This window comes from Osmerus eperlanus, chromosome 1 (genome assembly GCF_963692335.1).
Source record: "Osmerus eperlanus chromosome 1, fOsmEpe2.1, whole genome shotgun sequence".
NCBI classification, from domain to species: domain Eukaryota; kingdom Metazoa; phylum Chordata; class Actinopteri; order Osmeriformes; family Osmeridae; genus Osmerus; species Osmerus eperlanus.
This window is the reverse complement of record NC_085018.1, coordinates 21510258-21523807: the sequence shown is the minus strand read 5'-3', so window position 1 is coordinate 21523807 and position 13550 is coordinate 21510258. Positions and strand designations below refer to the sequence as shown.

General features: G+C 42.2%; 2 protein-coding genes across 3 annotated transcripts in view; both read left to right on the top strand.

The window, feature by feature from the left end:
- The window catches only part of ptprga (protein tyrosine phosphatase receptor type Ga), a 162900-nt gene extending 156378 nt beyond the window's left edge, over positions 1–6522 (top strand). For both annotated transcript variants that reach the window (XM_062470058.1, XM_062470049.1), the window contains 7 exons: positions 806–899; positions 1220–1296; positions 1741–1869; positions 2293–2439; positions 2625–2767; positions 3751–3886; positions 4002–6522. In XM_062470058.1, the coding sequence (XP_062326042.1) occupies positions 806–899; positions 1220–1296; positions 1741–1869; positions 2293–2439; positions 2625–2767; positions 3751–3886; positions 4002–4151 (876 nt within the window). In that variant the 3' untranslated portion in view covers positions 4152–6522. The remainder of the gene's footprint in view (positions 1–805; positions 900–1219; positions 1297–1740; positions 1870–2292; positions 2440–2624; positions 2768–3750; positions 3887–4001) is intronic.
- Positions 6523–6758: 236 nt separating this feature from the next.
- On the top strand, positions 6759–8591 carry cep15 (centrosomal protein 15). Its single transcript, XM_062476922.1, has 4 exons — positions 6759–6894; positions 7157–7280; positions 7498–7566; positions 7806–8591. Exons 1-4 carry the CDS (start codon positions 6845–6847, stop codon positions 8001–8003), a joined length of 441 nt encoding a protein of 146 aa, XP_062332906.1. The 5' UTR covers positions 6759–6844; the 3' UTR covers positions 8004–8591.
- The last annotated feature ends 4959 nt before the right edge of the window (positions 8592–13550 follow it).

Here is a 13550-nt window from a genome sequence, read left to right as displayed (position 1 = left end):
TCCAGACGAGACCTCAGGGTTATATCTCTTTCTCACTCCTCTTCTCCTAGAAGTCCCTCTTTTCCACAAAGTCTCCATTCATCTCCTTGGGGCCCAGCAGAGGAAGAGAAGTGTAATTAGAATATAAATTAATTTAGTAGAAGAGTACTTCTCTTCCCAGGGCTGCCTTTAACCATGCCACTCACTCTTGCCTGTTGCCACAGCAACGTGTCCTCCAATCACGGCGGGGGGTCTGGGTTGTCGTCGGGGGTTCGACGACAGGGAGGGATTGTGTGTCTCCTATTATTCTATCACACTGACTGCGTCATTAGGCCCAAAGTTGAGGTAGATTGAGTCTGCTGCTGCAAAACAATGGCTGCCATTGTGATTTTAATGCAATTAGACTCCAAGACTGGATTTAAAGTTAATAATTTTGGGTGGAAGAGTATTTCTTTTGTTTCTCTATAGTGACATTTATGAGTTACAATAGTATATTGATTGGAACCTCTTTTTTGTTCTTTTTTTTTATAACCTTTATTCATTTTGTGTGTAAGGTGTTATCTTCATACAATGAGCACTTTTTTTGAATTATGTCAATTTTGCTATACTTTTTCTTCCTAGTCTTTGAAATTCTTTTTTAGTTTCAGAAAATATCAGGCCTGTTTTAGTGTTTGTACTGATGGGTGTGGTCAAATATCTTGTTGATTGTATTCCAATGGTCCACATACACACAGTATCTTGATGAATTTGGGATGGTTTTCTGAGCTGATGAGAGCAATATCTGAGTTGTCATGGCTTTGTAACATCCATCTCTCCCCATACACAGTTGGTGACCCAGTGCAACGCCAGGTTTGTGGAGTGCTTCAGCGCCCAGAAGGACTGCAACAAGGAGAAGAACCGCAACTCATCAGTGGTGCCCTGTGAGTGCTAGTTTTGACAGCTCTCCTACATAACTTTGTCATAACACCAGCCAGCCACATTTAAGCACCGACGTGCACACACGTCTAGACAGTAGCCAATCTCTTGTTTACCATGGTCCACCTTAGTCATTCTTCCACTGCTATTTCGTAACACAGTGGTTATGATCATTATCCAACACTAACCTTCTCAGGCCACCTGGTTGAGTTCCGAAATGTCAGTTTGTGTCTTTGTCAGCCTATGCTAACGTGCGTTTCAACTGTGATTGGCTCCCTTCTGACTCAACACCCATCGCCCGTCTTCTCTGTGTTCCTCTGGACAGCGGAGAGAGCGAGGGTTGGGCTGACACCTTTGCCTGGCATGAAAGGCACCGATTACATCAATGCTTCTTACATAATGGTGAGCCGCCACTCTGTTACCGCTGTCAGTCATTCTCTGGTGTCCCGGGGCCTCACTCTGCCCGGCGCACCAGTGTACCCAACGCTAGCCGCGATAACAATATAGTGTTACAGTATGGTACAGAGCTACAGAGCTGTATCTGCTGAATGTGTTGATTAGTCAGTGTTTCTGTGGTTATTGCATTACGTTTAAATTTTTAATTAAATTTTAATTAATTATATTCATCTATTCTAAACAAACCATTGCACGCTCTTCAGTCTACTTTAAGAACGCTGAAGGGTTTGGCACTCGCTTGAGAATCCAAATATTATCTTTAGCTTGGAATCATCCAGACAAGCATGGTCTTGTGTTGAGACGGACATTGGATTGACACCTCACTTATTTTCCTCTGTAACCATAACATGGTCCTTGCTTGAATCTATGAACTCTATTGCAACATCACAGGGCTACTACAGGAGCAACGAGTTCATCATTACCCAGCATCCTTTGCCTCACACGACCAAGGACTTCTGGAGGATGATCTGGGACCACAACGCCCAGATCATTATCATGCTGCCTGACAACCAGGGACTGGTGGGTAACACACACACACACACACACACAATATACTCACATGCACACTTATAGATGCACACACGTAGGCACACATTTATTATGATCCTTCACAGGCCTTCTGTAACACTCTAAGTTTACAGTTTCCTATCCTTGGCCCAAGACTTAAATAGAAAGCTCTATTTGGGCGAGAGACAGGCAGCTGTGGCAGTCACCATCTCCTCCTCTCATCACTTTCAGTTTTTTTTTGTCCATCTGTGATTTCCCATAGCGACTACAAATTCCCAGTGATACCCCAGTCCCTTTCACAGTTTGATGTTGTTGTGAGCGTTGGTGCTTTGCTTTGTGTAAACTGTGTGACGCTGCTTCTGAAATAGACTAAATGACGTGCCGCCTTGCCTCATCAATCCTCTCATCTACCTCCTCTCATCCCTCCATCTCTAGGCGGAGGATGAGTTTGTGTACTGGCCTAGTCGAGAGGAGGCCATGAACTGTGAGGCCTTCACCGTAACCCTCATCAGTAAAGACAGACTGTGTCTCTCCAACGAGGAGCAGATCATCATCCACGACTTCATCCTGGAGGCCACACAGGTTGGTGTGAAGGGTTTGGACTACCAGTATGTGCATGCCTACAATAGCCAAGAATGCACTGTGCGTATGGGATTTGAAGTCATTATGTACTTCAAATATGCATTTGAATCATTTCTTCCTCTCTCTCTCTCTCTCTCTCTCTCTCTCTCTCTCTCTCTCTCTCTCTCTCTCTCTCTCTCTCTCAGGATGACTACGTGTTGGAGGTTCGTCATTTCCAGTGTCCCAAGTGGCCCAACCCTGATGCTCCCATGAGCAGCACCTTTGAGCTCATCAACGTCATCAAAGAGGAAGCCCTCACCAGAGATGGACCTACCATAGTGCACGACGAGTGAGTGACACCTACTGTCTCAGTCCACCTGGATACTTGTGGCCCAGTGGGTTACTAAAAAGATTTCTTCTCCCCTGATATATCATCGCTTACGCTTCTATCATGAAATGACTTGGAGATTGTAATAAAAAGATGTGACAAAATAGACATTTGTCTATTTAAGCTATCTTAAGTTAAGCTATCTCTTTTACTCACACACATACACACACACACACAGGTAAGAGGATAACATGCTCAATCTTTTTACAGTCAAATTTGCAACAACCTAAGGTACTGAAACTATGGTCCAATTAAGATTAATGAACGTCTTTTAGTTGTGACAGACTTCAGCAACATGAAACAATACACAACCACAAACCACACAGCTTCAGTCTGGTTTAAGTATTAGCATAATGAAGATTGCTTGTCTCTCATCCCTGTTAAGACTAATTGAGCATTTCAGTTAGCTGAACACTGCAATAGAAGCCCACCCCCTATAGAGGTCTCAGATAGACGGTTGTTGTAATTGTGAGCATATTCATTAGCCAGCGAGACGTGCTTGTTAGGCAGCGCATGTCTATGGCACTTGACATTGCTGCTTATAGCAGTGGAAATCTGTTCGTTGTGAACATCCGCATGCTAAAAGGAGCAGAACCTCTCCTGTCATCCCTGGCTGAATTCACTTGCTAATCTGTCTTTCGTCTTCATTGTGACATTCAGTTTCTCCCAGGGTCCTACACTCCTGTATTGACCCGCTGTCAAGGGAAGCCGAGCATTGTGGATTTATAGACAACCTTGGTGACCAATGGGACAGCCAAGGGGCTGAAGCATGGCCACTGAACTTTATATAAACAAACATTGCTATTGAAACCCGAAACAGCGTATATTGATCACAAGTTCTCCCTATGTTCTGCTAGAGCGAGTCCCGGAGAACGTGTGTATTCTCTCCTGTCTCGGGGTGTGTTTAGTGACCCGCTGTGTGTGTGCTTGGGCTGGTTGTGCAGGTACGGGGCCGTGTCGGCGGGGACTCTGTGCGCCCTCACCACCCTGTCTCAGCAGCTGGAGAGCGAGGGGGCGGTGGACGTCTATCAGGTGGCCAAGATGATCAACCTCATGAGGCCTGGTGTCTTCACTGACCTGGTGAGTGTGACCGCAAGAGGAACGCTGGGATATTTCATGGCTGTTGTGGTGAAACGTGTGAAGAACTGAAACGTGGTGATGGGGTTTTTTCTCTCTCCCCTCCCTCCTTCCACAGGATCAGTACCAGTACCTTTATAAAGCTATGCTCAGTCTCGTCAGCTCCAAGGAGAATGGTGCTTGCCTCATGTCCATGGACAGAAACGGCACCATGGCCGCCATGTCAGATGAGTCAGACCCAGGCGAGAGCATGGAGTCTCTGGTGTGAAGGAGCTTCCTGGCGGGCCTGAAGAGCCCAGGAAGGCAAGCTGAGAGTGAGGCACTTACCTTTGTAAAACGTCAAGGACTATATAAAACAAGACTTTTTGAGGCCTTTTTTGCCAGACTCTTGGTTAAATGAATAACCTGATTACTTTTTTACACTGATAAAAAGTTTTTGATATTTATTTTTTCGCCATTTTATGTCTTAATGTTATCCTACTGAACGTTTGCACCTGGATTTTTGATTTGAGTTCACAACAATGAAAAACACTTCTGTCTTTCCTTGTTTGCACTATATACTGTCAGTGTTACTGCCTATACTAAGCTGATCAACATCCTTCTCCTACACTCAAACTCTGATTTGAACATTCCATAACATAGCGAAGTCCTCGTATCCAACTGCTTTTCTGAAAACAAACATGGTTCTGTTTGCCCCCTACAGGCCACCTTTACTGCATAAACATTACTACCACTAATTTGCTGAAAACTCATTCGTAGGGGGATTTAATTTCTTCCTTCTCTTTCTTTAATATCACACCATTTATCATTACAAGTCTTATTAGTAATTTCAACTCATATATGAATATTGAAGGTGGTATCATTACTGCTACTGTGAACTTTTCATTTCTTTGTATGATTTATATTATGCTTTTTAATATATGAAAATATATGTATACATATATGAATATATCCTTATCATTATAACTTTGTGATTTTGTAGATGTCCTTTGTCATGACCTGCCTGAGGCCAGTTGATTTCCACACAAAACTTTATTCAACAGGTGACCCTGTCAGGTGACCCTGTCAGGTGACCCACAGACTGTCATGCCCGTATCTGTTGTTGCTTTGTACCTCTCTTTTGTTCTCTGCTGCTAATCATTGAAAACCACACAAAGACATGAATACACAACTAAGAAGGGGGTGCCCATCTGTTGACATCTGACACAGTCTTTAAGTTCACTTGGACATTCTAGAATCGGTGTGCTCACGTGTCACAAGGCCTTGTGTATATATTTTATATTCCTCACTGTTGCTGAAATGTGTGTGCGTGCGTGTGTGGCTGTGTGTACTGTATGTGATATGATTGTATGACTTTTGTAAGGTTTTGCTCTAAAGGAAGTTAGATTGGAATGTTGTGGCCTAAGCAAGGACAGACTTACTGTGGTTTTGGGGTCCTAGAGCGCTGTACATTTACTGTCATTTGCCAGACTTTAGTTGTTCCTTCTCCACACTATTACAATTTCAGGACATTATCATTAAAAAAAAAAAATTAAGTACCGATACATCCTGAATCAAACCGAATGAAAGGGAGACCACCTGGGATTTGCATTTGAAAGAAAATGTGAATTCTTTATACAGCACAATGCCATGGCTATTAGAACATATTATTAAAGTTCAGTTATGACAACTAAGCAGTGGGGATATGATTTGTAATGTTTACCAAAGACTTGAACTAACTTCTGTAAAGATAAATAGGAGAGAGTTGGTGCCAGATGTTTTTTTTTTCTTTCTTTCTGGGGGCAACTTTTACTAACTTTGCATCACCACTGCTCTTGTCAGCTGGCATGTCAATTTGGAAGTGTTTCTGCGATTGTATGGTATCCAGTTTTCTGTTGATGTGAAAGACACAAAGAAGCATTTTAAATGTCAAGGTTTCCGGATGTAGGGAGATTGCGCCAACATCATACAAATTTATTCCAGCCATGTCCTTTCGAGGGGCACATACTATGTTAAAACTCTCCAACATTTGGGGTAAAAAAAATTGTTTTCTTCAGCTGCTTCGTATTGATGTATTGAACTCAGCCTTCGTATTCCTGAGCGATCCCATTTACTAACCTCACTCAACATTTTGATTTATATACACACAAATACAGTTGTACATATGATTTGCTCCCTTGATCAGCCATTACCTGGAAACTTTGTATCTATGGTATATAATCATAGAATTTTATATTTTCATATGAAGCAACTTTTTTTCCTCTTAATTTCATTTACGTAATTGCATTGCTTTAGTGGTGAAACCAAGTCTGTGTGCATTGAGATTGTGGCTCTCATCACATTTCCATACAAATCCACCCCTTCAATTATCTTTCAGGCAGTGATTGTGATATTATTGTTATTTTCTTACTTTCCTTTTTTTTCCTTTTTGAGATATGATTCTGTTGTCAAGTGTGCAATAGAATAGCTCTCAGTAAGTCACTGAATAATTTCATCCATTTACCCATTTTGGACAGGTGGCTGTTGCTTCCTTTTTGTAACCTGAAATAAGAAAAAGGAAAACGTTTTGTTTTGTCAAAAGCTATATCAAAGCATTCTATAGTGTTATTTAATATGTACATTGTATTGCTATACATAAATAAAATATGAGTTTTGATGTACTTTGTTGAAAGCTGAGTCACCAATATCAATACCACGCTAGTATATTTTTCCATATAGAATGTGTAGTGTTAGCTAAAATGCCTACTAGGCTTAATTAAAGATCGGTGTGGATCCATTTGGATTATTTTGAGTACCAACACTTTTTAGCTAGTCTAGAATAAAATGGTGGATTAGAGAGAGTCGAGAGATCGTTTGAGTTGTTCCCTTACAAAGATGTCGCTCTGTCACTGCCACAATTGAAACACTTAATTTCCGGGGTGTTTCTATGGATACAAAACGTTGCTTGCAAGAACAGGCTGGTCAGCCACCCGTTCAGCAATAATGGATTGTCTACCAGAAGAGGTTGAATTAAGTAAGAAACACGAAGAGATGTGAGTTAAACAACATTTGTATCAAACGGTTTTGCATTTATGAATTATTGGCCGGACGTACTGTAGTGGTAGCTAGTTACTTGACATAGCGTAGGCAGTTGTACAGTAGCTAGCGTAGAAGTAGGTAGGCTACTAACGTTAGTAGAGCTAACTAGCTAGCGTTAGAGGCTCTGGCTAGATCTAGCCACAGTAGTGCTATTTCGTCTTAGCACCGTACTAACACATCAGCCTCAAGTAAAAGTCAACTGTTGTCTCCTGCCAGTTTAGGAAAGAGGGCTGTGTTGCTTCGCGAGATGGAGCGTCGATATGAAGAACATAAATGCAAGAGAAGACTTGAGTTGCAACAGTCGCCCACCGCACACGCGAGAAACGCGAAACTCTTAGCGGTAGCCATACAGTACCATGTCTTACTTAGCTGTATTGTAAAATAAAACAAATTCTGAGACGTTAAGATAATCTGACGTCAATATTGCTAAAGTTGCTTTTTTTAAATGAGCGTCGTTTCCAGGCTTTCTCATCTCACTTGGCACATTGCAAAGCAACAACGTTTGGTAACTGACTCGTGTAAAAATTCCGACTCCTAAATCTTTAATCCCACACCAGGATATGCAGACATTGGAGGATCGTCTTAGAACAAGGCAACTCCCACACCCCGATGTCCTGACACTTGAGGTGAGGGATCCAGTTGGCCTATATATTTATCCTTTGAACCAGTTGAGCTGATCAATTTTAGAATTATTTAACTATAGCACACTCAGATAGATACCTTTTAGACCTGATGACACACAGGAATAGTACATTCAGATGTAGATTGTAGGGGGGGGGGGGGGGGGGGGAATGCGTGAGAAATACAAGGTGTTGCTGAGAAATGGCAGAAAAGCGTGACTCACTTTGTTCCTGCTCTGCTACAGACACGTTACTGGGCTTCTGTTGAGGGGAATATTCCAGAATGGGAGCGCTTCCTCTTGGGTAAGGGACCACACCCTGTGGATGAGACAGGAAAGCCACCCAGGAGACAGAAGCACAAAGTACCTCTCAGAGATCATGTCCCTACACAACAGAGGGCTCTGCCCCCACACCCCAAAGCAAGAGCAGCCAAACGACCTTGAGAACACCTTGAATAACATCATATATCAGGCCCACAAGAGATGCTTACGTTTACCTCCTCAGGTGAAAGATGCACTAACTTTCGCTTGTGCCTGTTTCATCTATCAGCAGTTGTTTTGAAACATTGGAGAAATAGATTTCCTGATGATTCATGTTAAGCATTTATGTGGCCACAAGGGGGAGGTATAACCATATATTTGAAAAATAATTTCCACAGTTCGAAAATGTGATGCCACTATTCTTAATTTATTTGTATTTATGCTAAGACTGTATTCATAGTAGGACTGTAATTTATATTTTGTACCCTTCAAGCACTGCATATTTTTAGCACAGTATTAGGCCTTCATCTATATGTGAATACTGTATTAACACAAATTAAGAATACTGTTATTTGGAACTAAATGTGGCATAAGGAGAATGTACGATAAGTGTCACATTATACAAATTTCAAGACCTGAGAGACTTTCTTCAGCATTAGCTAACTATCAAGCTATAACCAATGTTACATTTGTTCTTCACATCTGACTTCATTATGAGTACACATCAATTATGTGCCTACTGTGTAAATAATTGAAAAAATAAATTAATTTTGCCCTTTTTAAACGCTTTCCCTTTTTCTTTTTTTCCTTTACCAGTTAATCACCCAGTATACGTTGTGCATCAGGGGGTTAGAATTATTAGCCTGGGCTATTGAGCTAAGTTCTCTGGAATGTCTAAAACTATTATGCAGCCAGTGAAGTGTCTTCTTTGTACCTGAGCTACAAAGTAGACCAGTCTTTATCAAACAAAGGCTACCAGAAGGACGCTCTGTGTCTGCAATAATTGCTTTTTTATTGTCCCTTTATTAAAGAGTAGCCTGGGGTCAGCCAGTAACCATATGGTCATAATACTCTATAGAACCAAGTGTTAAAAGACCTTTTCATATATCCATGTCCATTAGGCTTGCATAAAAACACTGGGCTGGTTCTAAAAAACAGGGTTATGGGATGGATTATTTGGTAAGCTAATTGGAGTCCTTTTCATGAACACTTATGTTATTTGAAATTCTGGACTTTACACAGCAAATGTTTTTATTCATGAGGTTACAAATGGGTTGCAACATTTGAATATGCATGCATTGCTCAACAGTGACAGGGCAAAACAGAAGCGCTCTAGGTAATGAGAGGGGGAACACTGCATGCATTCTCTGATGAAGGTGGACATCTTACATGTCCCGAATAGGGACGGAAAAAATACGGCGAGCCTGTCCACCTGCTTCCTGACTGTCAATGGCAAAATACACCAGCCTCCTCCTTTTCCCCTCTCCCTCCTCGTTCCTCTCCGTGGCAAAGAGAGGCATCCTTGATCCAGCCTAATTGTGATGATCAAACCTGCGCTGGGTTGACACGGAGTGGCGGCTTGACAAACGCAATCATCCGGATGGCCGGGGTTGAAGTGGCCGTGGTTGGCAGCTTCTCCGTCTCCTCAGCTGGGCCCCACTGCTGGCCCTGAGGTTAGGCAGGCACCAGTCCTCTCCGAGTGTGCGTTGGAGGTGGCGGGGGTAGGGGTACGGGTGGTGGTAGTGGGGTTGACATGTGGGTTGGGAGGTCAAGGGCGGGGTTTGAGGGAGGGGCAGTTAGGGGGACAGGAGACTGCGAATTATCTAAAAGGGTTTTGAAGAGCACGATCTGAAGCTCTTCCAAATGACTAGCTCTGCATTATGTATTCTAATGGAGAAGAGCCTGAGGTGGATTAGCTACGGACACCACATTCCCCGTCACGCCCCGAGCTCATGGCTCAGACCCCGGTTAGCCTTGGCAACTGCCGACAACAACAACCCCTGCCCCTCACTTCCCCGACCCCCATTACCCCTCAGACACCTGGGTCCCAACCCGCCTCTCAAGTTCAGCATGGATTACCAGCAAACCCCTGGCTCAATGAGAGAGGAGGCGGCGAGGAGGTGACCCCCTCCATCTCTTAACAGCGCGTGAATTTGGAGCCATATGATGATGTGATTTGGGCCATCTATTGAGAACATGCTGAGTGGCTCCTCAGATAATTGCTGGGTAGAAAATCCCAATAAATGGTTAACTGTCATCCTCAATAATTGGATAATAAGTAATTGTGTGCTGCCTTTTACAAAATGATATCCCGCCGGTGTGGGGTATACTGTTTTGATATGGGATTTTTCTATTGTAGTGCCTTTTTTCTTTCAAGGCATACACGTTTAAAATATTTAATCCTTTCTTTACAGCTTTCTCCTGATTTTCTTCAAAGAATGTTTTTTTTCCCTCATATTTTCTTAATTCATAAATAATTTGATTTACATGATTCATGTCATAATTTTTCTGAAATATTGGCTTTGAACCTAATACGTTTTCACATTCTCCTCATCACTCCTTTTCTTGTGTACTGTCACCTCTGGTTAAGTGCATGCCCAGCCATGTCTTTGTCTGCCTATATAGAGGGAGTTGCTCTCTGTTCTCCTAGATTAAACATAACATAACATGTCACACACTAAAGTGAACCAACACTGACCTTAAGGGATCTCTGCTCTGCCCCTTTCATTGACTGAAGCATAAGTGCAATGCCACCTTTTGAATGGGTTTGTCTATGTCAACATAATCATAGATTTCACTGCACTTCACCAGGCCCTTACCTTCAAAATCAAGCTTTGGGCACATACCTTTGCTATTGTAATAGCTCTAAACACATAGGGCTGTCATAAGGGAGTAAGTCTGCGAATGCTGATGCTATAATGCTGAGACTTGCTGCTCTGTAGAGAACTCCTGTGGTTTTTTGTCCTTGGTTTGTACTTTTAGTCGATACATTTAGTGAGGTATTGATTCTGCTTCAGTAGTTGTCTTTTATCCCCTGTGTGAAGCTTGCCAGTGCAGTAAGTTTTGATTTTATTTGAATTGATTGACTGAGTGTGCAGCATGTGTTCATATATTGTGTTCCACTTTCATTTATGATGATATTGATTGCATCTAGATAAAAAGCACATGACTCTACGTGCCTAGTAGCTACTGCTTAGACAATTAGAATCACATTTTAATTATGACTCCTGCTTTGAAAACATGGTTCTTAATCAACTTCACAACATCAACTTCTACGGTAACTTCCGTTGTGTTAATGGGACACAGCTATAGAAGAAAAATACATTAATCCAGAGTTCCTTACTTCCATCCTTTTACCCATGCACTCCCAGGCCAACGGGAATGCTCATCTTATAGAGGCACCTGTAGGATCTCATTATAAAGGGGACAGATTTGTGGGAACAAGGTGGCTCCATAGTAGATGTCATTAGCAGTACTGGCTAAGCACAGCAGTAGTGGACATTTCCCAGCAGGGTCAGTTCGTGTCAGAGGGATTAGCACCGGACATCCCAGATTGAGTCTTCCTGCCTAACAATGAACTGATGATTTAATTCCACAAGAATAGAGCTTAGTCCAGTCAGGGTGTGATGGAGAAAATGACTTATTTATTTTGTCTAGTTCATTATCTATTCATTACCTATTTGTTTGTTTGTAATGACATTCGTACATGTTTATTAAATTAACAAAATAAACCTTTATTTTTTTTATTTTTTTACATTTAGGTGGAATGTATTGATATTGGCTGGTCATGTAATGCAGATAGTTTGGAGGTCAGAGGCTCCATCTCTCCTCCTATTAGAGAGGGTGGGTGCTACAGGGGCGGGCGAGGAGAGGACAGGGGGTCCCCTTCAGCTCCTGGGCCCCAAGCTCTCAGGGTGGGCAAGCGAGCGACAGACAGGTCCTGAGTGGAGGTCACTCTCTGGAGACTGACAGACAGTGATGTGATTTCAGCAGGGCACAGCTCCCTCCCCTGACATGGTTCCTACCACTCGTCCTATACCCACAGACCTTAAAGCCACAAAGCACCTTCTCCCATCCGTGTCCTTGACTAGCCATGGCAGATCCAAGATCCACTCTCTCTAACATATACTGCGTCTCTGTGTGTGTGTTTGTGTGTGTGTGTGTGATAGTTGTGATGTCTGTTTATATCACACTTAACACAGTTATTTTTTTCACAGTAAATGTTTGGAAAGGTCTTAACAAGCCAGTTGCATTCACATGTATGTTAAACATTATGTGTACAAGGAAGTTGTGTGAGTGGTGGATATTTGTCATTCTATTTCAATAATAAGTTAAACATATTTTTCACACACCATACCGTTTTTCTATAGAACTCGAGATATGACTTGACTGGTTGTCTGCACCACATATTTGATTCATAAAGCTTTGTATGAAAAAAAGCATGTTTATATACAGCTTGTATCCATGGGTGTAATATGCTGTGTTATATGTCACCTCAGTAACCACTGAATATTTGGAGCAATACTAGGAACAATATTAGGCCTGTTTCAGACTGCCCTATTGGACATTTAGAAGTGTACAGAACACCATGTAGTTTAGAGCTACTGGCTGGTTCCATCTTTTCAACACCCTTTTCCATGAATAGCCCCAAGGACTGTGCCCGATGCTCATTAACTTTCCTCTTGGCATTTCAGACTGCTCATCGTGGGCTCTTTGTGCCAAGAGCCTGTGCTTTCCTAACGAGGGTCGCAACCAGCCCGCGCGCTACTCCAGCAGCAAGAGAAATCGCCTTCCAAAATGATGGCGAGGGACTGTTTAATTAGAATTTCATTTGGGCTAAACGGGGGGAAACTGATGTAGTTAACATTTGGTGGATTTAATTGGTCCCTTTCTCGCCCCTTCAAGCCCTTGAAAACCGCTGAAGCTAACCCGTTAATCTTCCATTTATAATCAATTGAATTGGCCAAACAAAAGTCTGGGTCTTCTTTTCTTCCTGTCTCAGGCAGGTCTTTTGTCGCTTATAAATGCCTCAATTTTGGGGGATCCTGCGTCGTGTAGATGTACTCGATTGTTGACAGTTGATTAATGCGCTCTTGTCCTCATAATCTCTCGCTGCGTTACATGTGCGCCCAGTAATGAGCTCCGTTGTCAATTAACATGTTTCTAGAAGCGAAGCTGGTTGCTCAGATGTTTGAGAGGTAAGTGCAGAGAAAAGGGCAACGCGTTGCCTTTAGGTTGTTTACTACCCAGGCTTTGGAACAGACGGACACTTTTGCGCAGAGACTGTTCCCGAAACAAACATATCCATTGAGAATTTTCCAATGATAGCCCCCCACACTGGATGAATAATTATTTTTGCACAATAAACAATAGGCAGCGAAAACAAACATAACGTTGAGCACAGTCCATAGACGAGACGTAGACCAGACATTTACCGGTGCGTAAAAACGTGTAGCCTAACGTTCTGGGTTGGACATTAAATCCATTTAAGGTGTTTAAGAATCGATTGGCTCAGATGGAAAGTGAGTGCAACTTCATTAGACCATTGCCTGGTAGGCTATTTAATCAAAATTAATTAGTGTCTTTATAGGTCAAAGACACCTAAGACTTCGTTTTTGAAGTATGCCAGTGCCGCAAAACTTTAAAGGTCATCTAAAGGCATATAGGCTATGTAAATATGTGCACTAAGTCATAGACTACTAAAAAATATATTTTAACATCACCATACTT